Raw genomic sequence first — 26,510 nt, 5'->3', positions numbered from 1 at the left:
AAATGGATAGATGGAGCAATAATCTTGTTCTGGCTCTTCTTAATGGCCTTCCATATCTATGCCATACACAATATACACAAAAGCCCCTATACTAACATACATCCCCTCTGTCATTCATTCTGTCATCAGTAATTACTGCTTGAGTAGAAAAATAAGGATACAAGGATGCTGCATGGTATTTGTTCTTTCTCTATTCAATTGTCTGGACAATATACTTTTATTTTATTACAATTCTGAGAGAAGTCAGTGGCTACTTAGAATTTAATGAAAAACTAGTAATCAAACAAGGTCTTTCTTTCCTTTCGTGACAACCTTCAGTATTATATTAACAACTGCCACAGAAGAAAAGCTCATTGGAAATGGCACACCGTGTGTTTTGTAACTAACACATTCAGTTTCAGAGAAGACAGCATGATAGTTGAGAGTCTTATCAGGACCAAGGGGGTTTCATTTGAATCATCCTTGATAGTTTCCAGTGGTCGCTAATGGCATGCCCATTAAGGTAATTGCACTGGTTTGAAATTCAAATTTTCATATAAATCCGTAGTGGCCTAAAATACTTCACATCCTTCACTGTCCTAACTTATATTTTATTTGTTTTTAGGATATGAGGCTTGGGCTGAGAGTAGCTCTATGATATACTTGGGGTTGAACCAGGCTGCCAGATAGGTTTAGGCCTAATATTAATTCTCTCCCCATCAGCACATTCCAGAGGGTTTGTTTAAGACCTAAACTAGAGGGCTGTCTGTCGCTCTCTGGCACTCTGCAGGCCTGAAATGCAGGCGGTCTGGTGATCACAGGCCAGAACATCCATGATTTATGAACTTTTAAAGGAGCACTTTGACTCCTGCCAGGCGTGGGCTGTGTAATGCATATTCAAACACACAAACACACTGTTCCTGCTTCTGGGTTTGCGCCCGTGTGTGTCTGCTTGAAATGTGTATGTAATTTATGCTGCAGATGATTTGTGTGTGTGTATACGGGTTGTACATACATTTGTGTAAAATGACTGTCTGTGTATGTGTGCGAAGAATGGTAAAAAAGGCCCATCCCTGTCAATATGGCACCTCTCCAGAGTGCCTGGTGGTTAATTGTTGGGGATTAGTGTTTGGCAAACAACCAAATAAGCTAACACTCCCCGTGGGCCAATCAAAATCAGCTAAACAGCACTCCCTGGGTGGACCTTAACACGGCACAGACATCTCTGGATGGTGGAGGAGGTGCACATACACATCCCCATATACACAGAATGCAAATTACAACACTCGGGACTTCCTGTTTGCCTGTCAAAAACACAACATTGTCAGCCCCGTCGATGACACACACACACTGCGACTTGTATGAGGAGAGGGGAGGTGAGTCAATTTGACAGGTAAGGGAAGCTCCCTTGTGTAGTGGTTTGCTGGCTGCTGCTGCTGCTGTGTGTGTGTGTGTGTGTGTGTGTGTGTGTGTGTGTGTGTGTGTGTGTGTGTGTGTGTGTGTGTGTGTGTGTGCATCTGCCTATGTGTGTGTGGGTAAGGATGACAGAGGACTGCATTCATTATGCAGAATGAGATGTTTACAAAACACCTTTCTCACACACACATAAACAGAAGCGCACACACCTCCCCCTCCGCTCGCTCCCTGGGTTTGTGGGGAGGATAGCAGCACTGCTATCTCACATTCATTTGTTCTATCTGTGGTGACAAAGCTGCCTCATTAACTGAATTCTTAATAAGCCAAGGCAAAAGACATCTTCTCACAACTTCTTTTATCTCTGTGTGCATGTACATGTACGTGAAAGTGTGTGCATGTGTGCGGGTGGGTGTGGGTATAATTTCAATGCTTCCTATTCTTTTCTTCTTACTGTATGTCGTGTGTGTGTGTGTGTGTGTGTGTGTGTGTGTGTGTGTGTGTGTGTTTTATGCATCAGTAATTTTGACTCCATATTTCTTGATTTCACCTCACAAGTGTGTTTTAGTGTCTATAATTCAATGCACTCTTTTTTGTCTCTGCCTGTGATTGTGCGTGTGCACTGGTAACAATGACAAAAATATTTTGAAAGCAGCCCAAAGCAGCAGAGTTGTGTTTTCCTCCATAAACCAAATGAAAAATTAGGGTATTCAGTACAAACATGACATTTCCTGTCATTAAGTGTAGAACCAGGCAGCTAATGAACACATAGTGAAAATAAGAACCCTTCCACTACCGGAGCTATGTCTTAATAACCAGTGTGTGTGTGTGTGTGTGTGTGTGTGTGTGTGTGTGTTAGAGCGTGTGTCTACACGTTTTATACGTAAAGAATCAGCACATACATTCTGTTTTCCTTTTTGTGCCCGCTGAGAGTACGTGCACGCATGCAAATGTGCATCCCACACATTGTGAAAATGAACACCTCTTTATCTCCTTTCATCAGTGTCTTTTTAGGGGAAGCAGGGAGCTCGTTCTTGGGTATACCTTCTTTTTGGAACGTCACCAGCTTCCGGTGCTATCCCCTGGGCCCCCGGGGGCCATTGGAGACAAAAACAGCCCCACTTGGCCCAGCAAATAACAAAAGCGTGTTTTGTTCCTTGAAAGTATTTTAAACACATACCAGCGCTGCCTGGAAGGCTGCCAAGTGTAGAATTCCATCAGTGCTACCACCTCCCTAACACATGTTACTGCTAACCGCCGCTCAGCCCCCAAGACATAGATGTAACGCAAGATCACTGCCAATGGATTCGCTGGAAGACTGCACTGCTGAAAAGAGATGCTGAGGGCCCAGGTATGTGCCACCTTGCTTCCATAGATAAAGCAAGTAGCAAATATAGTGTATAGAAAAACAGATTCAGTGCTGCACACGCACAAAAACAAATATGCAAATAGGAGCCGTACAAAATCTGCTGAGTGCTCATTGCACATGCACACATATACACACACAATGCACATTTCTTGCTTCTATCTCTCTCACTCTAACTCTCCTACAAGGCCACTGTGTGTGATCTCAAGATGCTGGAGACACAAAACAATCCCCCGCCCACCTCCTTTTTTTCCTCCTTTCCTGATGGTCCTCTTTCCTTTCTTTATAACCAAGACTCTCACTTTCATACATGCAAAGAAAAATATTTCCTAGAGCTAAATTGCTTCTCCTGTTTCTCTCGCCTCTGCCTGCTGGCAGTCACAATATGATCACAGCTCTGGGGCCTGTCCATGAGGTGCAGGGCCTGTGAGTGAGCTTAGCTTAGGTCACCCAATAATAATAAGCATCAATCGCATTATGGTCGGCAAGCCAAATAAATGAATTATCACAATGAGTCTTTCATACTAGCTTTCTGCCATTCTTTTCCACTTCTGCGCTGTTTCTCTTCCTCTCTCTCTCTCTCTCTCTCTCTCTCTCTCTCTCTCTCTCTCTCCCTCCCTTCAACTTGTTCTTTCCCTCTATTTATTCCATTCCTTCCTCTTTGCTATTTGTCAGCAGAAAAAAATGAGGAAGCAATAATGGTAGGCCTTCGTGAGAGTTTGCAAAATAATGTAACTCTACAGTTCAGTTAATAGTCTTGCCTTCCATTTTTCTGACTCCCACACATAGGCTCACAGTCACCACACACACACACACACACACACACACACACACACTTGTAGCAGTGACGTAAGTGTGTCTGACGTATGGGGCAAAGGTCAATCAAAAGTTCACAGCTTCCTGACCTCTGGCCCCTCTCTTGGAAAAATCCCTTCTGACTCTTTATCTCTTACTCTCTCTTTTGCCCAGACACAACACACTCACACACACACACGTTCTGCATACCAGGGTAAAGAAACAAGAAAAAAAAAAAAACAACTATCCTGATTTACAACATGATAAATTTCTTCTGGTCTTAGTCGATGAATGTGTAGGAAATACCTTTTTTTGTGTCTCTGAGCACAGCTGCCACATATTTCATATTGTACTGACCCAGCAGTTGGGAATAACAGATCCTAGGAGACACAGATGCCAGGACAAATCTTTCTTACTCATTGGTGCATGTGTGTATGTCTGTTAGGTGTCTTGAAAGCCAGCTCACCTCCACCCCCCATGAAAATGGACCAGTATTTACATTAGCATTAGATTTAGACAGCATGGCTCAGCCACTTACTCCCTATTAGCCATCCTGACCTTAGCCCATTAGGGTCTAAAAGCCCCCGCTTGTCTCCATCGCCGCCAGGTGAGACTGACCAGACCTCCCCATTTCCCTAAACCATATTGCAGCTGAGATTATCTTTTCCATCAACTCACAATGGGACAGAGATCATAAAATTCTGAGATCAAGATCATCAAAATGCTAACATGCTTGTGGGATTATCTTTTTTCCAATGCTGCGCAAGGGGAGGGATATTGCTGAAACACTAACATGCTTTTGGGTAGGGTTCATCATTTTCCATTTTTCCCAACATGCAAAGATGCTTTTGGGAAATCAAGGCAAGGCCTAATTGACAGGATATATGAAAGACGGGGAGAAAAACAAAAATAAAGGGGTTGAAAATCTGGGGCTTCAGCTTATTGGCTGGTACCATCAAAGAGGTTTGTACTACACTGATGTTGTTATATTTAACTAAAACTGAAAGGGAAGAGAAGGGAAAATAATTTTGGTGCCGAGAGGAGCAGCGATTTTTGCCAAGTTTGTTTTTCTTCGCTCTGTTCGTAATGGAGACACGCTGAAAAATGTCCATTAGAGAGAGTTAGACAAAAGGAATGACAGAAACATACAGTGAGAGAAACTAACCGATAGGATTGAGAGGAGAAGAGAGTGAGAATCTATGACAGAGAGAACAAAAGAATGAGAGACAGAGAGAGAGAGAGAGAGAGAATGATAGGGAAGAATCTAGACGAGCGTAGTCGGGTTCAAATCACTAATTACACATTCCTGAGCCTGTGAAGGGGAGTATTGTTTTCCAGTTAGCCCCTACCCTGTCGCATGGTTTCACTTAGCACAAAACAAAAGGTACAGGGAACAAAACACAAGCCTAATACCAGGCCCTCCTAATGACAGAGAAATGGGAGAAATTATCCCTGGGGTGGATCCTCGTGAGAAAATGGCTAGTGATTACTGGACAAAGGGAGTTCATTTTGAAACTGTCACAAAATGGCAGACTGTCTCCTTCTTGCTTTTAAAAGCTGTATTTATTAAATGAGTGCACAATCATGATACTTTTTTGATAGATAAATAACCGCACACGTGACCTGCTTCATCTATATTTTAACTCTCAAAACTACACAATGCTACACGCCTATATAATGTTACAGAATCCACTTCCTAACATTAAACTGTAATATTTCCACACACTCCACGGAACAAAAGGCGAGGTTCAGGCCTTATTCTTCGGAAACAATGTCACAATGTGGCTTGTTGTGTGCGCAAGCTGTGTATAAGAGTGTGTGTGTGTGAGCGAGCGAGCGCATGTTGGAGTGGTACCTCTGCCAGGAAGAGCACAATGAAAGCACCTCTTCAGCAGGGCCGTTTTGCATATTGCCACAGGAAATCAAATGCCTTGCAGTTGACCTACAAGATGGCACACTTGATCCCTCCCTTCTTTCTTTACAGACGGCAGACGATTTCAGTCTGTGTCTTTCTGTTTTTGTCTGCTTTACCAATCTATATCAAAACTTAAACATTTGAATAGTGTCTGTATATGACAGAGCACACACAGATAAGACTTTCTGACATAAACTCATTCAGTTAAACATTCAACCACCTGGGATGTTCTGTCTACCACCATAAACCCATAATGATGAGCTCTGTGCTGTTCCGGCAACATAGAGGACCCTACCATTTTCCGCGTGTGCCGGGGGGTGGGGATAGCGGTGGCAGCACTGGGCAGTCGCCCGGCTGGTAGTGTTTGCCCAGACCCCGGCTGTCTAAAGGAAGGATATTGTTTTCCCCTGAAAAAGCCTCAGCCGCAGTCCACATACCAGCGTCCACTCAACATACCAATGGGCTCTTTGAAGATTACTCAAATGTTTGCCTTTGTTCCCCCTCCCCACCCCTCATCCGCCCCTACCCCTAGTCCTAACCTACACTCCTGCCAGAACGAGGAAAAGAGTAGAAAGGACAGAGTGAAAAAAATCAGACTTATATCTTCAGAAAACAGTGGGAAAGCAATACCACCCTCAGCTGCACTCAGATTCAAAATGGCCTCTGTAGGGGATGGGCAACCACTGAAAGGAATAATAGCACTCTGGCCACCAGCACAGTAAATCTAAACATAAACAATAGAAAAGGGCGGTGTATTAATGCATGGTGGCCAATATTATACAGGGATGTTAAATGCAAGTCTCCCATCTGTCTGCCGATAAAGTGCAACATGCTTTTATAGACAGTTCCCTCATCATCCCTAGAGTTGAGTATGATAATTCCAATGGGTTAATTTAACTAAATGTGCTGAAAACTCAGGACCCCCCCCCCCACCCCCACCCATCCCACATTAATCCTGAACAAGTAAGTGGGCTTTCTATCAGGTCTATTTCAAAGCATTAGGGATTACCTCGCAGAAACTAAGCTGCTTGAACTCACAGGAGGTCAGCGGTATTGTGCTGCTGCAAGGATGGAAGGCCAGTGGTAGAGAGGGATAGACAGCAGGACAGGTCAGTTCCTCTTTCTCCAGCTCTCCAACAACATCCCTCAGTCCTTCTCCCTCCCTCTTTTTCTGTCTCTCTTTTCATCCCCGTCTCTCTCTCTTTCACCGTATAATCGAATATCTCCCACTACTTATCTATTCACTGAGCACCTAATGGTTAAAATCAATTACAGCTGGAATGCTGAAATGCCGAATACTGGGCCACATGCTGATAATGACAGAGAGAGTGTGAGAAGGAGAGAGACAGCATGAGAGAGAGAGAGACTTGGGACCGTTCCAAGGGAGGCACAATTACCTCCAATCGATTGATTATTGATTTGGAGGGGCGTTGAGGAGTATTTCAGTTCAACTTTGTCCATATCAATATCCTGATAGCTTCATGAGAAGGGAAAAGCGTGATTGGGCTATCTAAATACCATTCTAAAACTGATATAACATTTCAGACTATTTCAAGAATATACCTACTTGACACATAAGTATTAAGAGACTAAGGACAACTTTCATACAAATTAGGCATGCATTTTAATTTCAAAAGTACCATTAACGAACCTACCCAAAAATATTTATCTGATCTCACTGCCATGTGATCTGTCTGAAGTGGCTCTGATCAAATCAAGGTATTAAAAGGGAAGGCAACGTGCCTCGAGAGATCATATCTAAGACCATGCGCCCACTTTGATTATTACTTTTTGCTTTTTTTTAAACACTCGTGTTGTCTTTGTCCTAACACGATGATCAAGACCCAAGAGAAAAGAAGGGATAGGGAGGAGTTGAGGATAAGAAGACAAGTGTGTGAGTAGGGGGCTTGAGGATGGAAGGAAGAGGAAGGAAGTGTGTGTTTGGGTGGGTGTTGGGAAAATAGCAATGGTGGGAGGGTTCAGATGAGCGAAGGCAGAAAAAAAAGACAAAAAAAGACTCCTGCTAGCTCCTTTGTTCCTGCATCCCAGCGATGTTCCCTTCCTTCTGGTGGTCTGGAAGACACTAACCCCCCACATCCACACTCCATAACCCCCCCTTCTGCTATCGTTCCCATACCTGTCAGCCCCGATCTGCTTCACAGTGCCCTGCACATGGACAAATGGCTTGTCCCCGGCCCGGTCAAAATGACCCACAGCTCAGAGAGGAGTGGGGATGATTATGAAGAGGATCACATCTGGCTATTAATATGAGAAAACCAGCCCTCTCAGTTTCTTTGTCTTAGACACAGAAGAGCACACCTTCCTAAAGGAAGAAAATGGCATGCCCCGCCAGAGTCTGCCGGCCTTATCTAATTCACCGGAGAGTCAAGAAGTAAGTGGAGAGAGTGAAGAGTGGATAGGAGGGGGAAACCGGCTAGGGTAATTAAACATTACATATGAGTGTCAATCAGGAGCTGGACATTGCACACACATTCACACAACACACGCACACACTAATGCTTTGTCGACCATCTGGTTAAGGCCTGTAGGGAGAATGGGTGAAACTCTTATTAATATCTATGAGGATTATTAGGAAGAAGGGGGAGGGTGGGGAAGTCCGTCCATTCAAACCTTTCTGTCAAACACACAAAGCGACAGCGTACACACAAACACGCACACACCTGCTTTTATGCTTTAATTAGACGCCACCCTCCGTCCCCCACTTCACCACCCCCGGACCTCTGAAAGATTTCCATTGTAATCTCCACGCAGGTGAAAGAGGAGACGATTTGAATAATCTACTAACTGGCGTCTCTTTGCCTCACAGAGAGGCCAGAGAGAAAGAGAGAGAGAGAGAGAGAGAGAGAGAGAGAGAGAAAGAGAAAGGGAGGGAGTGACAGACAGACAGACAGACAGACAGACAGACAGACAGACAGACCGAAACAACTTGTAGAGGTGAAAAAGGAAGTGAGAGACAGACAGACAAAGAGACAACCTTTCTGGAAAAAACACTGAAGTGAATTCATTCATCTGTTCAGGTTTACAGCACTGAACTCTCGGCAGCAGGCTGTATCATCCGTCTCCATGACAGAACATGAAAATCTATATCTTGCAGTCAAGTAGCATCTAGTGTGAAGTGTCTGCGAACATTCCTTTTTGAAGAGAATAGCAACGCTTTAAGTCTGTCTGTGAGTGTGAGACAAGGACGCAGTGATCAAGAGCCTGTATCTGGAACAAGCGGACATGGGCTCAAGTGGAAAATGGTAACTTGATTACCAAGACTACAATTGTCTGTGGGTGTGTATGTATGAATGTATGTAACGCCATATCTCTGTATGGGTATATGCATTTATGTGAGTGTGTGTGTGAGTGTGTGTATGTGTGTCATAAATTGTGCCATGCATTTGAAATAGATCCAGTCTCTTTTCTATTTCGGGGACCAGCACAATGGCTTTTTATGCAAATCTATGAGAGTCAATCTCCTGTCCATTTCCCCATCACACAAGTCCAAATGACAGTCCAATAATTTGGGCTGCATATATATAGGGCCATTTGATTTTCAAATTAGAGTGGGCAGGGTTGACCCTTGCTAATAGCCAAGGCACAGCGGTAGACTTAATATCACAGATGCATAAGCACAGCCATCTCCATCTGAGGGAGATGGAGGAGAATAAAATGCAAGGGAGGGGGGGAGAGAAAGAAAAAAAAAGTCCCTTGGTTGATGGAAATAAGCAAAAAAATTGATAAATAAAAAATACAAAGGAGATGATGAAAATGTGAAAAGGGGAGACTTGTGCATCTAGAAATCTAGTCCCCTTCCCTCTAATTCTTTTCCTTCCATTCCTCCCTCCTCCTATTACTCCCCTTGTTTAATTCCCCCCACCCCTCATTTCCCGGCCATGGTGTTGCCAAGAGGATCATGGGTAATGAGATGGCCTATCTGCGGCTCCCCAGGGGAGAGATAGAAAGAGAGAGAGAGAATGAGAGAAAGAGAGTCAGAGACAAAACAAAGAAAGTGGGTAAGACAGAGGGCGTGAAAGAGTGTGAGACAGTGTCAGAAAGAGACACTTTTTGTCTCTGTTCTTATTCTCTGTATGTCTCTGTAACAAAGCGCTCCATCTAAATGTCCTCCCTCCTCCCTCCTCCCTCTCTCCCTCCGTCTCTATCATAAAAAGTTGAGCATTTTATAAGCCCAAGATTCTGAGTTCAAAGGAGAGCGTGAGGGAAAAGAAGAAAGGGGAAAAAGGGAGAGAAAAACAGAGATATGGAAATGTGCAGTGGACCCCGGACGTCCATTTCCGCTTGAATTATGACGGAAAGCTGGACAGACAGACAGGGGTGGGGTGGCGGTGGCTGAGGACAGTTTAAGATTTATTCAGACAGCCATCTGAGAAACAGGTGCCATGGCCTATGAGACACAGTGTGTCTGTACGTGTGTGTGTGGTCCTTGACCATGCCACATTGACCATGAACATTCTCAACTCCTAATGACCCAGGGGCAAGCACAGCCCAGATCTTAACCTCAAAGCTCTGTGGGGACACACACACACAAACACACATGTTCGCTACAAACTAAACCCCCTACTTAGCCCTTCAATACTTCTGAATGGCACTGACAGATTTACTCCTGTCTCCATGTGTATTAGGGCCAGTGTTTGTTATTAAAAATCATAACGAAGCCATACATCATCATATTCAATGCTAAGCCAAACACAAGCGAGGCCAGCTATGGACATGCTATGCTACGGCAACATTTAATGCAGAGCTTACCTCACGGGCTGCTAGCGTACAAACGCTACGTTAAAACATCTTCCATTTTGTCATTTACAATGTTTCTAGGGGATAAAGATTTGCACTTGACAGCTGTGATAATATTGAAGGGAGGCTCTACACTTTTAATTTCCAACTCACTTCTGTATCAGGAGAGATAATGTGGAAAAACACCATGTGTTGTAGAATTCTTATTAAAAAGAATTCAGGGACCTTTCAGATTTCCTACATTCCCTCTCCAATAAGCAGTGAGGCGTAGACCTCCGCTTTATCCATATAAGGCCTGTGACTTCCTGCGCCACCTGCTGTGCCCTGGACACCAGATGACTTGATGTCCATGTGCTGCTAATGTCATTTCCCTATTGCTGTTTCAAAGTCTGGAAAAAAACACTTTCAAACTCTCAATTCCCCTTAGAAGTACTCCATTGCTGCTACAAAGCAGCCATAAAATCTCCTGAATATGCTTTTTGTTTGTATCTTCAAATGGTTTCCCATGCCATAAAGATATTCTCTGTTTCCAAAAAACCAGATGGTAAAGTCGTCAACACTCGGATCTTTTATGCGCCCGGCCAAGCTACCTCCATCCCCATGTGCTTTTCACCTCTGCCAATACATAAAAGGAGAGGTGTTTTTCTGGTCAAATAAAGAAATGATTTTTTTCCTCTGCTTTTGCTCTGCCGCTCTACGCTTTCTCTCCCCCTCTCTCTGCTTTACTACCACATGTCCAAGGGTAAAATAGTGGGATTTCTGCCAGAGGCATTAAAAGCGTCATCTGTGGAACAGATTTGTTGAGGCCTATGGGGTAGGTGGGTGGGTAGATGAGGTACAGGGGTGTATGGGTGCACAGAGGGGGCATTGGGATGACCCTTACTTGCCTTGGCTAAACTGGTGTTTGTGTGTGCCTAAAAGGATACTACATCGCTGCACTTCACTTCTTGGAAAGCAAGAACTAAATGAGGAATATGTTCAGACAAGCCTCATTGTTTCATTTCTGTAATGTTTTTACTGTTTGCACCGTGATGGTGCTTCTTGGTTTTGTACATTTAATCACAATTGATATAAATAGCTTTCTTTGCGAGATTAAATATCAGCCAATGTTCAGCGTAGCCTAGGTAACCTATCTGGCTATTGCCTTCTATTAAATCAACTTAAACAGCTGTCAAAAGTGTCTCAACACTTTAAAATGCATGCATACACAAACACACACACACCTATGCTACGTCTTCCTCTGGAACTAAGGAGATCCTGATTAGTGCGGACTAATCAAGCTGATCCTATAGGTTAGGACCTCTGCTAATGCGGGCCAATGTGCAAGCAGCACTTTTGTTAAGAATTTATAAATATAAAATATTTCAATGCAATTAGTGAACAGTCCCTGCGGACAGACATCTCCAACTCATCCCATGCCAAGCTCAGCCTTTGCCAAAGTGTAAGCCAATCCTGTGTCAATATGTACATCCTGTCTAAGTCAACTACGACTGTTTTAAATAACCCTAAGAATGCCAATGTGCTTAATCCCCTCAAGCCTTGGAGCTGTAAGTAAGAATTGGTCACAGATTTCTGAATAAATGCAATTCTTAAAAGGTTACTGTGCTATGCAGGAACCACTTTCACAAACATGTTTCAAAGCAGTGACTAAAGTCTGGTGGGTCAGTCGATTAGTATTGTTAATGTTGCAGATTCAAATCTCAATAAAAATCTTTGTAGTGTAGTATGTCATTGTGTTTGAAGTTTAAGTTGAGTTATTTAGGTTACCTGTATCAACTAAAAATAAAAAAAAACTGATGTCTTCTTTTTATAATGCAGAAGTGGTTAAATAAGTATAGAAATAAAATTGTCTACCTAAATAAACATCAATGGAACCTTAGTTTTATATCCTCTTACTACTGTTGTCTCTATATTTAAGGTACAACATTCACATACAGACCCAAACACGTCCCACTGCCAAATGCTGCGTACAGTAGTAAAGAAATCCTCATTAATGTAATGCACTTGATCCTGTGCTGTAGGTCAAGGCCTCGGAAATGTAACAGCATCCTATTAAGCTGAAGGAGACGTCTGACAAACTAAATCACCTTAAATATACTGGCGTGGAGAAAGATGCCAAATATTGGTTGTGTTGGAACTTCTTTGTAGAAACTGTTTCTTGCTCAGAGTGTGAAGAGTTTAATTTGTTAAAGGGGACCTATTATTCTTTCCTTTATTTTCTGTAATGTTACAATGTTCATATCAAATGCGGCCAAAGTTTCAAATAATGAGGTACACGTATGATAAAGTAATCCCTGTGAGCAAAAAGCTTAGGCTTCAGACTCTGAATACTTTTTTTTTTTTTGGTCTATGATTTCTTTATATGGACCGGCTGGCTTGTTCAGTATGTCTCACAGAAAGAGCTTTTATGATTGTGAAGGAAAGTTAGTTTCCTGATGGACAGATAGCTTTACTTGTTGCTAAATGCTAACTACTGCTAACTGTAGCTGATTAGCTGCTCTAATGGGCAGCTAGTGTGGTAACCATATGCCAAGTCATGACCAAATAATCCCAAGGCTAAAGAACAGTGTTTGTCTGCATGGGGGGTTGTGTGGATGTATACATATATGATAGAATATAGTAACAGTGTGTGTTTCTGGACACATGATTTAAATAAAATAGAAAAATATGTGTACTTTCTTTAAAAAACAACAATACAAACATGACATAAAACTTTTTGTAATGTTTCCTTTTGAACTTCTTAATGTGTGAATTTGTTCATCATGTAGGGATCATAATTGAAGAGCAACATATATAAAGTGTGGTCAAATTTCATTGCGTCATTGTTCAAAACTAAGCTGTTTATATGGCTCTAAACCCGGTTCATGAAAACAAATTCTTTAATTATTCCAGAATTATTTACAGCTGGAAAAAAGAAAGCTGAAAAAACAGCTGAAGTTAATCAAAACTTTGAAACATTTGAAACTTGTGACTTGTGTATAATTAAGATTATCAGTAGTGCCAGCTGGTCATAAGCGGGACATGTACCCATATTTGATGGAAATCATCCTGGGTACTCTGACCTTTTCCATATCTGTCATTCCACTCTCATGGGAACTTTATATCCATGTGACACAGCAGTTAAGCGGATGGAGCAAATTCTTTATAAACAAAAACATGTGTGCTTTTTTTTCTGAATCTGAACTTAAAATGAGTGGCGTTCCCCTCAGATGTATGCTAGTAAAAATCCTAATATATCTGTATCGTGCTGTATAGTATACAATATAATGTCCGTGTCCTGCAGAAATAATGGATTTCCAATTTTTTTTTGTCTGTTAAGCATTTTGATCTTCCTATGTAGCCAATGTTTTTTTTTATTGCTGAGATTTTTCCTCAGCTGGGACAAAAAACTGAGATTAGAGAATTTATATTTCTGCAGGAAACGTACAACACGGGAAAAGAGTGCTTTTACCTTATAGAGGCGGATGACAGCCTCATGCCTCTGGTTGGTGGCATGTAGCCTCAGTTTATCCACGCTGTTGCTGTAGTAGTCACAGGCGTTGCACTTGAGGTGCACAGGGTTGCCAATGGCCACACACTTTAATCTCCACTGGTTGGCCTTGCCTCCCTCCTTGATGTGGGCCACCAGCTGGTGCTTCTGCATGTGCTTGTCTGTCTTGCAGTGCAGCTGAAAGTTGGCCTTAAGCTGCGTGTTGTAGCTGCAGAGCTTGCACTGGTAGACGTCGCCCACCACGCAGCGCCACTCCTCTTCGGGCAAAGAGCGCTCGGCATTGACGTGGGCGTTGAGAGCCTCCAGGCTGTCCGAGGAGTAGCAGTTACACACAGCGCACTGGTATAGGCGCAGTGATGGGTCGTTGATGGGTGGCGACAAGGAGGAGAGAGAGGGGTCTGATGAGGACATTCCCCCCATTCCACCCGAGGACACCAGGGATAGGTCGTCTGCCATCAGTTGACCACTGGCAAGACGCAACTCCGCTGATAGGTCACTATTCACTATGGAGAAAATGAGTGAGAATGTAGGTTAGACAGCAAAAAAAAAGATAGAAAGGTGTTTAAAGGTAGGGCTTTCATAAGGATTACATACATGGAAGCATAGAAGGATAATGTGTCAAGTAGAGGACAGGCAGTATGCACAGCAAGAAAAATGTACATAAAAACAAAGAGGTATGACAGAAAGACAAAGCTCTGATGAAAATGAAAGGCTGGCATACATAGTGAGGGATAAAGGATAGAGAGAAAGAGAAAAGGCTCTTTTAATGAAATTAAGTGTGAAGAGAGAAGTGAGTGCTCTATGCAGGCCTCTCTCACACAAAAGGATTTGATAAAATAAAGCCTCACAGAGGACTAGGGCTCCTTACAAAGTCTTGTCTATAAAAAACCCTAATAGGATTGAATCAGGATCAATTACAATCATCCTTTTCAACTTGCTAACTCGCTCATCAGGTAGCTTTAATTACTGCTCTCAGCAATGGTGGGACAACGGTTTTAGGCCTCCAGGCTTTTCTCACATCCACACACAGATTTGAAAAGCTGATCAATGCATTACACTTGTTTTCTCTTTCTTCTGCTCTCCCACCCTAGGACAAAAAGCAGATCTGCCATTCATGCAAATGTAATTAACTCTTTCGTTTGATCCCTTCATTGTTCCTCTATGCATGTTATCAAAGCTCATCATGTCTTTTTTAAGATAATATCTCAACACGGTCTTTGGAGCACAGAGGATTTAACAATTCTACATTATCTGAATCCTTTTTTTTTTTTTTCTGTTTAAGTATAATTCCCCCAATTAGTGGATATCTAAATGTGTATTTCTGTGTGTGAGTGTGTGTGCGTGTGTGGTGGTTTTGAAGAAAAAGCAAATTTTTACCTGAATGAGGGTGCAAAATGTGAGCAGAGATGTGGAATGTGTAAATCCACCATTGTGTATTTACATATTTGCATGTATATTCATCCTTTATCTATGCATCCATTTGTGTGACTTCTTGCATATATAAATATCATGCTCACACCATCTAAACCTATGTACAGCTGCGCTCACTATGGGGAGCTGTGTGTTATCAGTGTAATTCACTGAGAGTACATCTGCTGGCTGGGCTGTGACCTCCACACTAGAGGAGGGAGTGGGTGTGTAACACTGCAGGGTCATTGTTAAATCTCTCTCACTCCTACGGGAATCCGCTTCCTGCTGTGTGAGTGTGTGTGTATGAGTGTGTATATGTGTGCCCATGAGTGTGTGTTCTCTCTAGGGTGAGCGAAGGTGGGGTGGTGTGTGTATGGGGGGGATTAAGCTGACTTAAGAAAATTACAAATGAAAGATTAAGAATAATTCTCATGTGGCGTCTCATAATCATTTTTTAATCAGTGAGAGGGGTCAAAGAAAGGAGACAATGACAGAGGGACAATATGAGAGCAGAGATAAGAGGGAAAGAGAAAGAGAAGAGGGTGCGGCAAGGGGGGCAAGGTAAAAAGGATGGGAGCAGAAAAAGAGAAGGTGAGAGGGCAGGGAGAAATATGAAGAGCAACAAAGGAAAAGCACAGAGATAAAAACAATACCCAGATGGCATCAGATATTTTAGACAAAACAGATAAAACCGACCAAGTGATAGATGAGCACAAGAAAACCAAAGCTAAAATTATTAAGAAAGAAAATATTTTGCCACCTCCTCAGCAAAAATGCCTTTTTATCATTTGTGTGTCACTGTGTTCCATTTCAATTTCTAGTATCACTCACCTAGACCAGATCCAAGAGCAGCTGCGGTTGCAGGATCTAGTTGGAACGGGTTAATCATCATCTGGGCATCTGGGCCGCTGCTGCCGGCTGGGTTCTCCAGTTTTACACCTGCCAGACCCATGTTTTGAGCCAGGTAGTACTGGTAAAGCTCTGCTTCAGCTGGGGCCAGGCCCAGATGGAGGCTGTGTTGGATCTGCTTCATGTTCTGCTGCAGCAGCATCATATTGTGCATGTGTTTCTCGCTGGTCATATGGATTCGCAAGTTCCGCGCCACGTTGGTCTCATAGTCACACACCTGTTGGAAGCATTAAATATTAAATGTCAGGAGGCTTAAATGTAATGTTTAGGGCATCTCTGCTAATGTGTTTATCATCATTATCAAAGCATTATGTACACTTCAAATTACATTATAATTCATTTGTATAATTTATTTATTTTCATTTAAATATATGACCAATTTATCATTTTAATTTATATAATGTTAAAAATGAGCAACAACAAGATTTTAATACCTAATCCACAGAATAAAATTATATGCAAGCATTTTAGTAATGCTGTTATGATAATGAATTTCTTATGGTTTCTACAATACTTATATTGTATATTAGATAATGCTAGAATTTATGAGAAACCCCATATTATAATGACCAGAGGTCAGATGATGTGGCCAAGAAAAATAATAGACATAGTGACGCAGAGGGAAATAACTGGCGTATTGTGTAGACACTGAAACAAGCAATTGGTATGTTGCCACCACAGCGCTACAATGACGCTCTGTTTGTTTCATTACCTCACAGCGCCAAGTGGGCTTCTGTTTGGGCTTGGATGGCGAGGGTGCACCGCAGCCTCCACCAAGGCTGGCACTAGGCACAGGGTTGGCATGGGCATGGTTGTGGTTGTATTGTGCCTCACTGCCACCGTTCTGGAGTGTTTGTACGTTGTTCAGATGCTTGTCCGACTGCATGTGGATGCTAAGGTTGCCTTTGGTGGTGGTTGAGTAGTTGCATACCTAGAGAGGAAGAATTAATACAGTGATGCATGATATACACTATATGCATTTATAACAAGACTAGCTGATATCTAATAATTTATTGAGTATTAAATTTCAGACTTTCTTTAGTCATTCTTCTGAGATAATTACCTTAACCTTTATAGTTGTGATAGGTGTTGTTGAATAAAAAGAGAAAGACAAACACATTTAACTCTCTCTTTCCTCCCTACTGACACTGAATTTTCAAACAAGTAAACATGTCCTGTTATAGCGATTGCCATAACTTATCACATTGTGCCAAAACTGGCTTCAAAAGCGAATTAATTCATCTATATTGCAAAGATTATGATAAACTTTTTCTGTTACAATATGTCTGCCCAAAACCCAGCAATTACAAACCCAAATAAAAATAATAAGGAAAACAAGGATAGTTTCTTAATTTAAAAACATCAGAAAGATAAAAAAGACAGAGAAAACAGAAATCCATAGAGATGAAAAATTTGATGGACAGACCTCGCAGCGGAAAGGCTTGTATCCACAGGTATAGCTTTCGCCTCTGGCTAAACGAGGATGAGGCTGTCCTGTGCGGCAGTACACACATGATCCACCAGACTCTGGATGTTTCTCTTTCATGTGGGCATCCAATGTCTGCTGGTACTTGTAGTGCCAGTTACACTTGGGACACTTCAGCGTCTTGCAGGAGTTACGTGAATGCATCATCGTCATATGCCCTCCCAGAGATCGTGAAGATCCCAAGACCGTGTCACACTTGGGGCACTCCACACCACTACCTGGAGACCCTTCACCTGGACCAGGGGTACCAGGTGTCCCTGGAGTTCCAGGCGTACTTGGATTTCCTGCGTGTTGATGCAGAGGCCCAGGACTCTCATCATCTCTGCGCAACATCATCATGTCAAGGGGGTGGGAGGATGGTGACGACCCGTCCCGTCCTACCAGGGCTTCACTGGTTGAGTCGTTGCTGCTCTCCCGCTCTCTGGCAGCTGCCAGGGCAGTGGACAGGCGGCTCTTCTCCATCTCCAGCTTCTCACAGACAGGCAGGGATGAAGAGGAGGTGGATGCAGGGCCCTTGCTGTCATTGTTAAACTTTAGCACACTGTTGGAAAGGGGGGAAATACTTTGGTTTAAGAGAGGGAAATCTTTGCTACTGGTGCTGTCGGCCCGTTGGCCTGTTATCGCCATGGTCATGGCCTGTTCCTCCTCCTCATCTGCCTCCATTTCTACTCCACCACCATTGGAGTAAGCATCGTCATCCTGCTCTGGACTTTCTCCTCCCACTGCACGGGGCTCCCGCTTGATGGGCGAGTACTGGCTCAGGTCTGGCCCATTGGGTTGCAAAGTGCATGTGTCCCTAACGTGGCCCTTGCAGTCACTATCAGAGTTCCGACCTTCCAGGTTGCCACCAGTGGCAGCAGCAGCAGAACTCCCGCTGGGGGTTCTGTGGGCACCAGCCCCTCCCCCGAGGTTTGGGTTGGTCTCAGCCTTTGGCATGGTTTGGGTTCTGGGGGTTTGGTCATTAGAGGAGCTGCTGGCACTGCCCTTCAGGAAGGCAAAACCTGCCTGAAGGGAATCGGCATTCTCCCCACTACTGTGGAAAGCATTCCACAAGCCACGGAGCCCTGTGTCTGGCCCTAGGAAGTTGGCAGGTGTGGGAAAGTGGGGTAGCCCAGAGTTGGGGGGGTTTTTTGGTTCCAGAAAGCTTATAAGAGGTTCTTTGTCCTTGCCGATGCCCTGGATGATGGCGGAGACATGCTTGTTGCTCAGCAGCTTCTGCTCCTGATCATTCAGGGTCATACGGTGGTCATGGACAGCATGTGTCACGAAGGAACGGCTGTAGCCAAAAGACAGCTTGCACAGGAAACACATCAGCACAGGCTTCCGCCGCCCATCGGCCACACAGCCCTCGAACTTGGACAAGTCCACATTGTTGGGGACATCTTTGGACACACAGGAGTTTTTGGCTGCACCATCCGCCGTCAGATAGTCTTTGTCATTCTTGTGGCGGAGGTCATAGACACGGAAACTGTGCAACACGGGACCAGCGCCCGTCAGCCCTCCAACTGAGGTATTTGGGAAGGAGGGGTGTTCGGCCGCTAGGGATTTATTCCCCAGGGATGAGGCGATGTGGAAGGTGTTGATGATCTGGGGGTAGAAGGACATGGGTGCAGCGGGCTGCTCCAACCGCTCCCCCCCTGGGCTCAGGCCACTCTGGCCACTGCTGACCTGGGCATTGGGGAAGGGCTGGGGGGACAGCAGGCCCCTGAATTGGAGAGACCCAGGGAGCCCCCCCTGGTTGCCACGCTGCTCTTTGGAGTCCTCCAGGATGAAGGCAGAGCCATCGGGCTGGTAGATGATCTCGCTGCACAGATTCTCCACATCACTATCATCTTCCATCTCCATCTCGCTGTTCATTTCCCCCACTTCTGCAGCACCTACCTCATGCTCTCCTTCATCTTCACTCTCCTCCCCTACCATCCCTTCAATATCCTCACCCTCCTCGTGACCTCCAGTGGTAGGCAGGCGGGCGTTGGGGCAGTGGTGCTCCATGTATTTTTGTAAACTGGAGAAGGAACTAGAACATTCGTTGCAGGGGATCTCCTTTGCCGGCGCCACGGGAGATGTGGCAGGGGCAGAACAGTCCGAACCCAAAACTGCTCCTCCTCCTACTCCTGGTAAAGTCCCGGTAACACTCCCTTTGTTACCGGTAGTAAAGCTTTCTCTCCGACTCTGTTCAGTTACAGGGTCGGTGGTTGCACTGACAGTGGTAGGGGTAGCAGTGGACCTCAACGGGCTCACAGCGGGCTCTCCGAGGCCATTCTCCGGCTCTCCAATGGCAGCAGGTGACGACTGGTTGTTGTTGGCGTTGCTGCTGTTGGTGACACTGGTCTCCATGGCAATGACGGAGTTGTCCTCAGCAACAGTGTCCAGCCTCTGGCCACCATGTTCCTGCTGCCGTGATGACACCATAGGGGGAGAGTCACAAGTTGCCATGACGACCACTACATAGGGATCTCATCTCATCCAGCCTAACAGGGACCTGAGTTAGAACAGAAAAAAAGGATAAGAAGGAGATTTAGTAAATGGCATTTAAGAGCAGATAATGTTGGCTAATAATAAACCACAGTTAACTTTATTCTAATCAATTCAGACTTGCTTTTACCCCACATTCAATCCTAGTACTAAGTGAGTTGTTGTAAGCCTCATTTGGATGGGATTGATTGCTATGGGAGAGATTTTAATATTGCACATGCTGATCAGCAACAAAAAAACATGACAATTATCTATCTCTGTATTGTCTATCATGTACCAGAAATGAGAACAGCGTTAAGTAGCAAGCACCATGACAACTTTTGAAAACTGGAGAAATCCAATATTAACTGCTCCCGCTTGCATCTTTGTCTTATAACTGGCAGACTGAGATTGCTTGGCACAACCACAAAAAAAACTCATCCTTGAACAAAAGTTTTGTCTCTTACTGGCCCCAGGGACCAGAGCTTGGAAACAGGGGAAATTAGGTATAAATGAATGAAGCAGCTACCATGGCAGCCGGCAGTAGCAAAGTTTATAGGAATAACCCAATTGTCTAGTAAACAGACTCTTTGATCGACATACCACTGTGCAACATTGGAAGCAGGAAGCAGTTCCACCTCAGTTGTGTCTTGTGTGTCCTAATGCTATGTTAAAATATGTCAGGCAAGTACCAGCTAGCTTTGCATTCTGTCAAAAATGCAGTTGTGGACAAAATAACTAACAATCAAGTTTATAAAATAACTTGAAAAAAAGTTAGTTACTTCCTTTGAGACAAAAAGGGGAACATAGTCTTGAATCATTGGTTAAATCAGTCCTGGCATGTTCTTACCAGTCAGGAGTTGCTAAATAGGCAGCACCTATTAACCTATTAATGCCTTGAAGGTATGACACTGTGTGGACAAGGAACGTTTGAAACTGTATGCTGTCATGCTGCTAAGTGTGTGACTGTACTTTAACATGAGGAAAAGTAGAACACTGCCTGTTGGCAAAATTTCTAGATGAGGGTGCAGATGCAGGAATAAATCAGGAAATTGAATACTTTTTTAAAATTCATAATACTTCAAATGTCTTTTCATGCAGGAGCAATAAAGCAAAGAGAGAGAGAGAAAGAACAAGAGAACGAGCTTCCATGAGGAATGATGTTTGGAATACCAGTGAGATTTTATCAATCCTGGGCGGCTGCCCATCTTTCAACCCCTCACTACTTCAATCTCTTGGCTTTTCACAACAAGGCACAAATGCAAAGGCACACACAAACGCATGCACACAATGTAGGGGGAAAAAGCCTCCTAAGCCCACAAACACACACAACATGCCACAGTCATTTCATTTTGTTATAATAGGCATCATTTCTCATCACCTAAAGAGAAAACAACAAAGCCATAAGGGGAGAAAAAGAAAAACTAAACTAGACTAAAAGCTTGAGAACTAAAGCGTCATTGCTATTTAAAAGAAACTGCATTCTTGCTCAGCTAAATACAACAAATGAGAACTAGTTGTGCATGCCAGTGTTTTTCTACTTGATACAGTACCAGCGCCTTTCAGATGCTTGCGTGTAAATGAGCTGGCATTAAAAGAAAGCTTTAAAGAGCCATGTTAAACTTTAACCCAATCCACCTGCTGCTTAATTCTCCCTCTCTTTTTCTACACTCCCTCTCTCTCACAACAAAGCTACAAAGCAATTAGAGGATTAATCCGCAACAATCCAGGGCTAAACAAAACCAGTGGGAGGGACAGTAAAAGCGTGAGGAATGAAATCAAACATGCGTGTGAGTATGTTTGTGGGTGCATGTGTGTGCACGCGCTATAATCAGGTCTAATCTGACATATCCCAGAGATGATTCCATGGGGACTAGTGATAGATTAAAAGAGAAATTATGTTTTCTCTCTTTGTGTTTCACTCAGTTTCTGTCTCTCTATTTGTGAGATTAAAGAAAAATCCACAAGGAGCAGAAAATGAGTTTTAGTGCATATCTGTTCAGCATGGACGTGGCAAAAGGCAAGAGGTAGATGTATGACATGTACATGACAAAATCACTCCCTAAGCATAGGTATGTCCCGTTAGACTGCCAAAGGGTAAAGTATAGTTCTAGAGCTAACATTATTAATTTGTAAATGGAGTGCAAAAATGTCTGCCAAAGGTTTCTTTCACTTGAAAATGTGTATAGTACACATTGTACATTTCTGTGACCAATACCTATCTTTATTGTCCTGATGCAGTAAATGTAATTCAACTGTTACATCAAGAAGAAACAAACTACAATTTATCTGATGTTTTTTTAAAGTGATTTTTAGCCCAAGGCACAGATCCTGAAGATAACAACTATAGTTTTCTGCACACATGCACCCTTAAACACAAACACACATGTCTACATGTTAACTCACATTTGTAAATGCAAAGACATTAGCAGCAATTAGCTCCACATTCTAAATAAGCAAGGAGTGTCATGCCACAAAAATGCACGCTGAGCCTGTTTCACCACAAATTTATGTCTTCATTTTAGATATAGCTGCGCTGCCTGTATGACAGAAGAAGAAAACACAATGAATTTGGCAGTCAGGCAAAATTATATAAAATAAAGGCTTTACCACATCCACTTAAATTATAGCTCCTTCAGCTTTTTTACCATAAATCATCAATTACACTCACCTAGCACCAAAATAACATACTGGGCTTGTTCCTGGAGTCACACATATAAATATTTCATTTTTCCACCAGTGTCCCTCTTACCAAGGCTTGTGTTAAATGTGATTGAGGGTAAAGCTGTTCAGAAGCAGTGGGTTTGAGAGCTAATGCGACACATACGACAGGATTTACTACTTGTCAGTGGTGTCATTTCACTGCTTATTTCATTGGGGAGCAACCCCTTTGAATTGTAGCTCGGACATAAAACACTGCGGTTTATGAATTATGCATCTCCTAACACTTTAAGTATGGAATTATGTCTTATGGATAAGCCAATGTGTTAAGCACTCTGCACTGACATATCACCCCTAACGCTAACAGGTTAGCAGCTGTTTACATGTGTGCTGCCTGCCAACAATAACGTAACTGCCCATTATTTTGTTATCTCTGGTTCTTATTGAATCCATTAATTGTACACCAACAGAGCACTGACAAACAAAGTAACACTATGTGACAAATCATTTTTTTTCTTTTCTTAACTATTTGTGGAAAATATGCACACCACAGTGGAAAAGGGCTTGGAGAGTCAGATAAACACGATATACAATATATAAAGTGCAGTTACCATAAGCACATATTGCTTGTTTATTAGTAGTATGGAGGGATAACAATATAATATACAGTGTATATGAAAAGAGTTTCTGCAAGTACCCTGAACATAAGTGTCTCTTTGTAATTCACCCGCATGTAAGGACTCAAAAGTAGAGCTGTCTTCTGCTTACAGAGGACCGGATGCTAGATCTGAAGTAAAATGCTTAAGTCTTTGCTCTTAACTTAGCCCGTCCTCTCTTATGAAAGAGCAATGTGGTGCAATGCAGCCTGGTGTAGGCGTTTGAAGTCATCCTGATCCATTCAGCATGTGTTAATTTAGCATAGTTGGACAGAGAAGTAATGAGATGTCTGTTCTATCTATCAAATGAAAATATTTTCCTGTTCTACCTTTCTGAGTGGATCATGTTGGCCAAAGAAATCTTTGGACCTGTACAAATCAATATAATAACTTGTAATCAGCTCTATAAAAGACGATTACCTGACATTTTGTCTCAAGAATGAATAGATGGAAAAGTTATCTGCCTTGCTTCTTTTTGTTTTGCTCCATTCCCCAGGCTTTGCACCTTTCACAGCAGTAGTGCCCACTACTGCTTCTTTTAAGGCAGATCGTGTTACTGCTAGCTAAGAAACCTTTCTCGCTCTCTCCCCCACTGGCTTCCTTCGCTCTGCTAACCAACCAGACTACTTTCATTTGAGAGCAAGCGATAGATAGACAGATACATAGAGGGAGAGAGAAACTAACAATGAAGCCCAGGTTTTTCCACAGTGCAGAAACAGTTCCCCTTTTTTAACAGAAGAACAAAAGATATGGCCTGAGCTGCTCCTACCTCTGTTTTTTAATTAAGCATGTCCCCTTGCTTTCACGCGCATGCACACAGACACAGGCTCTCACACACGCACACCCACACACACACAAACACACACACACACACATACACTAAGGTAATTAAAGTGGCAGATCAGATCCAGTGAGAGGCAAATAATAGCCAAGGAATGCCTGGTTTGGACACTGCTAGTTCTGATGGGAGAAGGGGGCTAGGAGACTCCTTGGCCTATTGTTTTTCTCCCCCCTCCTCTTTCTCCCCTCTATCCCTCCATCTCCCTTTCAGTAGCTCCCTGAGAGACAGAGAGGCGGTCTAAAGAGGGGGATTTCTCCTTTTTTTCCCTTTAAAAAAAAAAAAAAAAAACTTTTCTCCTCTCTCTCTCTGACTTGGGTTATTCTTGTAGTGCTTCCGGTTTAGATAGAAGTCGGATCCTGTATGAGAGTGGACACATTCATCATCAGAGACTATAATTCAAATTCAAATGTGCTACACGAAAGCCACCACATGGGCCAAAACTGCATTTGTAGTAATATAAGCAGTTGTATTAAATGTGCTGATAGTACATGAAGTGTTACAACAACATGTCCACAGTGCAGAGCTGAGGTACTGAGCTCCTGGTGATGTCAGAGTCCCCTCCTGCTTTTGTCCTCCTGTCAGACTATCAAGCATTAGCCAGAGACGCAGCCTGTTAAATGCCAAACCTGTAATTGCAGTGTCGCCACAGTGTCGACTTTGTTTACATTGGGATCTGTTGGGTTCAAATTCTTCATCACTAACTGTCCGATATTTTAATGCACGGGCAGACAGTGCTGTTAATACTGCTGTGAATATTTATAAGATCTGTAAACACTGGAATTAGGCCGATCTGTGTTTTGGGATGTGGTCACTGGAGTTCTAAAATGGTTATTTTCCCTCTACTTGTCAAACTGTTTGGGAACATATGTGAGCACAGCCAATAACTGGTGAAATTAAATCTAGACTGAATCTTTGAGGTGACCCATCAAAGCTAGCAAAGTCAAACAACAAAGTCAGAAGACAGCGTGAGACTATGGCTATGTGTCCATTCCTTGAGGTCTCCTAGAAGGTCATCCCTCTCTCGGCATGTGGCCCCTCAGTTGAACACCAAATCTTCTATCAAAATGTCACCAAGCGTTAGCCAAAGACAAAGGCGAAGGGCACTGTGAAAGACCCTGCATCCATCTCCCACTGTCAGTGCCATGAATAGGCCTACTCTGGTCTAATTAGACCTGTTTATTTGTTGCCATGCAGAAACAGAGGGATGAAAAACGAAATGGATGAAGGAGGAGGGGAATTATCTCCTTCCTCACAATGCGAGAGGAGCTTCGGCTGCCATCAAAGAGCGCTGATGCATGCACGCACAAACACATATGCACACATGCACACAATCACAGAAGAGGGCCTAATGCTCTCTGTTTAAAGTCTTAAAAGAAAGGACAGAGGGAGAAAATTGCAAAAGGATGAGGGGGGGAGGGCTTTTGCGTGACCAAGTGTTTTTTGTCTTTTGTACTTCTTAACCTCACAAAGGGTTTTCATGCAGTCCTTGTTTGTTGCCTGGAGGTGTAATATTAGACGCTAGATGCAGTAGATCTCCCCAATGCGCCCCACACCCTTTTCTGTCCTGTCTCTCCTGTGAGCAAAGGCCTTCATTACCAAAAGACACCTTATCATTATTGCAAGGCGCGGCCCAGACACCTAAAGCAAGCGCCACTCCATTTAGCACAGGAATCTTGTTCGACAAATTACCTGCTCCGCAAAAAAGCCTTTTAGCAAATCAAAATCAAAATTACGCCTACATGAGCAATGATCTCAGATTGTAGAAGGAGGCAAAAGAATGGAGAGAACGGTTTATAGGAGTAGGGGGAACCAGGATAATGAGGAGAAATGTAGAGGACGGAAGTGGCCTTTTTTTTCAGAGTAGGTATGCAGGTTCTACCCCTCAGGTTGATGACAAGTAAATTGGTCTCATTGGTTGCTCAGGTAACATACACCCAACTGCCTTCAGGTCCTTACCTGATATTTCATTGTTAGATAAAGAAAAAAATATCCAGGTAACATTGGAAATAATCAGCAAGATGTGAGGTGAGAGTGTCATAGGAAAAAAAAACTTTATGTATGCAAAAACAAACTTGTTGACCAGGTCAGAACAAATAGTAAACCCAGGGGCTATGTTTGTCTTTTTTTCTCTCTCTCATGGCAACAAAAGAATCATATCACTCAAGCCACGGATGGGTCCTAAAATCTGATTTAGGATCAGATTACACCAGCCCCTATCCTAACTTCAATCAGGATGAGGTGAAAACATCTATCATGTCCTCCAGTCACTGCTTCGAGGCAACCACTGACTCTAGGATATCCTATTGAGTTTAGAGCCCAGCTAAATTTATTTCTGTTAAGTAGTTTTTCATTATGATACTGATAATGTGTATCCTAG

The 26,510-nt window shown here is 43.1% G+C and overlaps 1 protein-coding gene across 4 annotated transcripts in view; it reads right to left on the bottom strand.

The window, feature by feature from the left end:
* zfhx4 (zinc finger homeobox 4) overlaps positions 1-26,510 on the bottom strand; it is an 86,273-nt gene that overhangs the window by 41,509 nt on the left and 18,254 nt on the right. For all 4 annotated transcript variants that reach the window (XM_051410164.1, XM_051410163.1, XM_051410162.1 and 1 more), the window contains 4 exons: positions 17,462-20,003; positions 16,748-16,966; positions 15,958-16,252; positions 13,678-14,219 (listed from right to left, as the gene is read on the bottom strand). In XM_051410164.1, the coding sequence (XP_051266124.1) occupies positions 13,678-14,219; positions 15,958-16,252; positions 16,748-16,966; positions 17,462-19,957 (3,552 nt within the window). In that variant the 5' untranslated portion in view covers positions 19,958-20,003. The remainder of the gene's footprint in view (positions 1-13,677; positions 14,220-15,957; positions 16,253-16,747; positions 16,967-17,461; positions 20,004-26,510) is intronic.

The sequence above is a fragment of the Dicentrarchus labrax genome, unplaced genomic scaffold (genome assembly GCF_905237075.1).
Source record: "Dicentrarchus labrax unplaced genomic scaffold, dlabrax2021, whole genome shotgun sequence".
In the NCBI taxonomy this organism is placed as follows: Eukaryota; Metazoa; Chordata; class Actinopteri; family Moronidae; genus Dicentrarchus; species Dicentrarchus labrax.
This window is presented reverse-complemented; position numbering and strand designations above follow the sequence as displayed.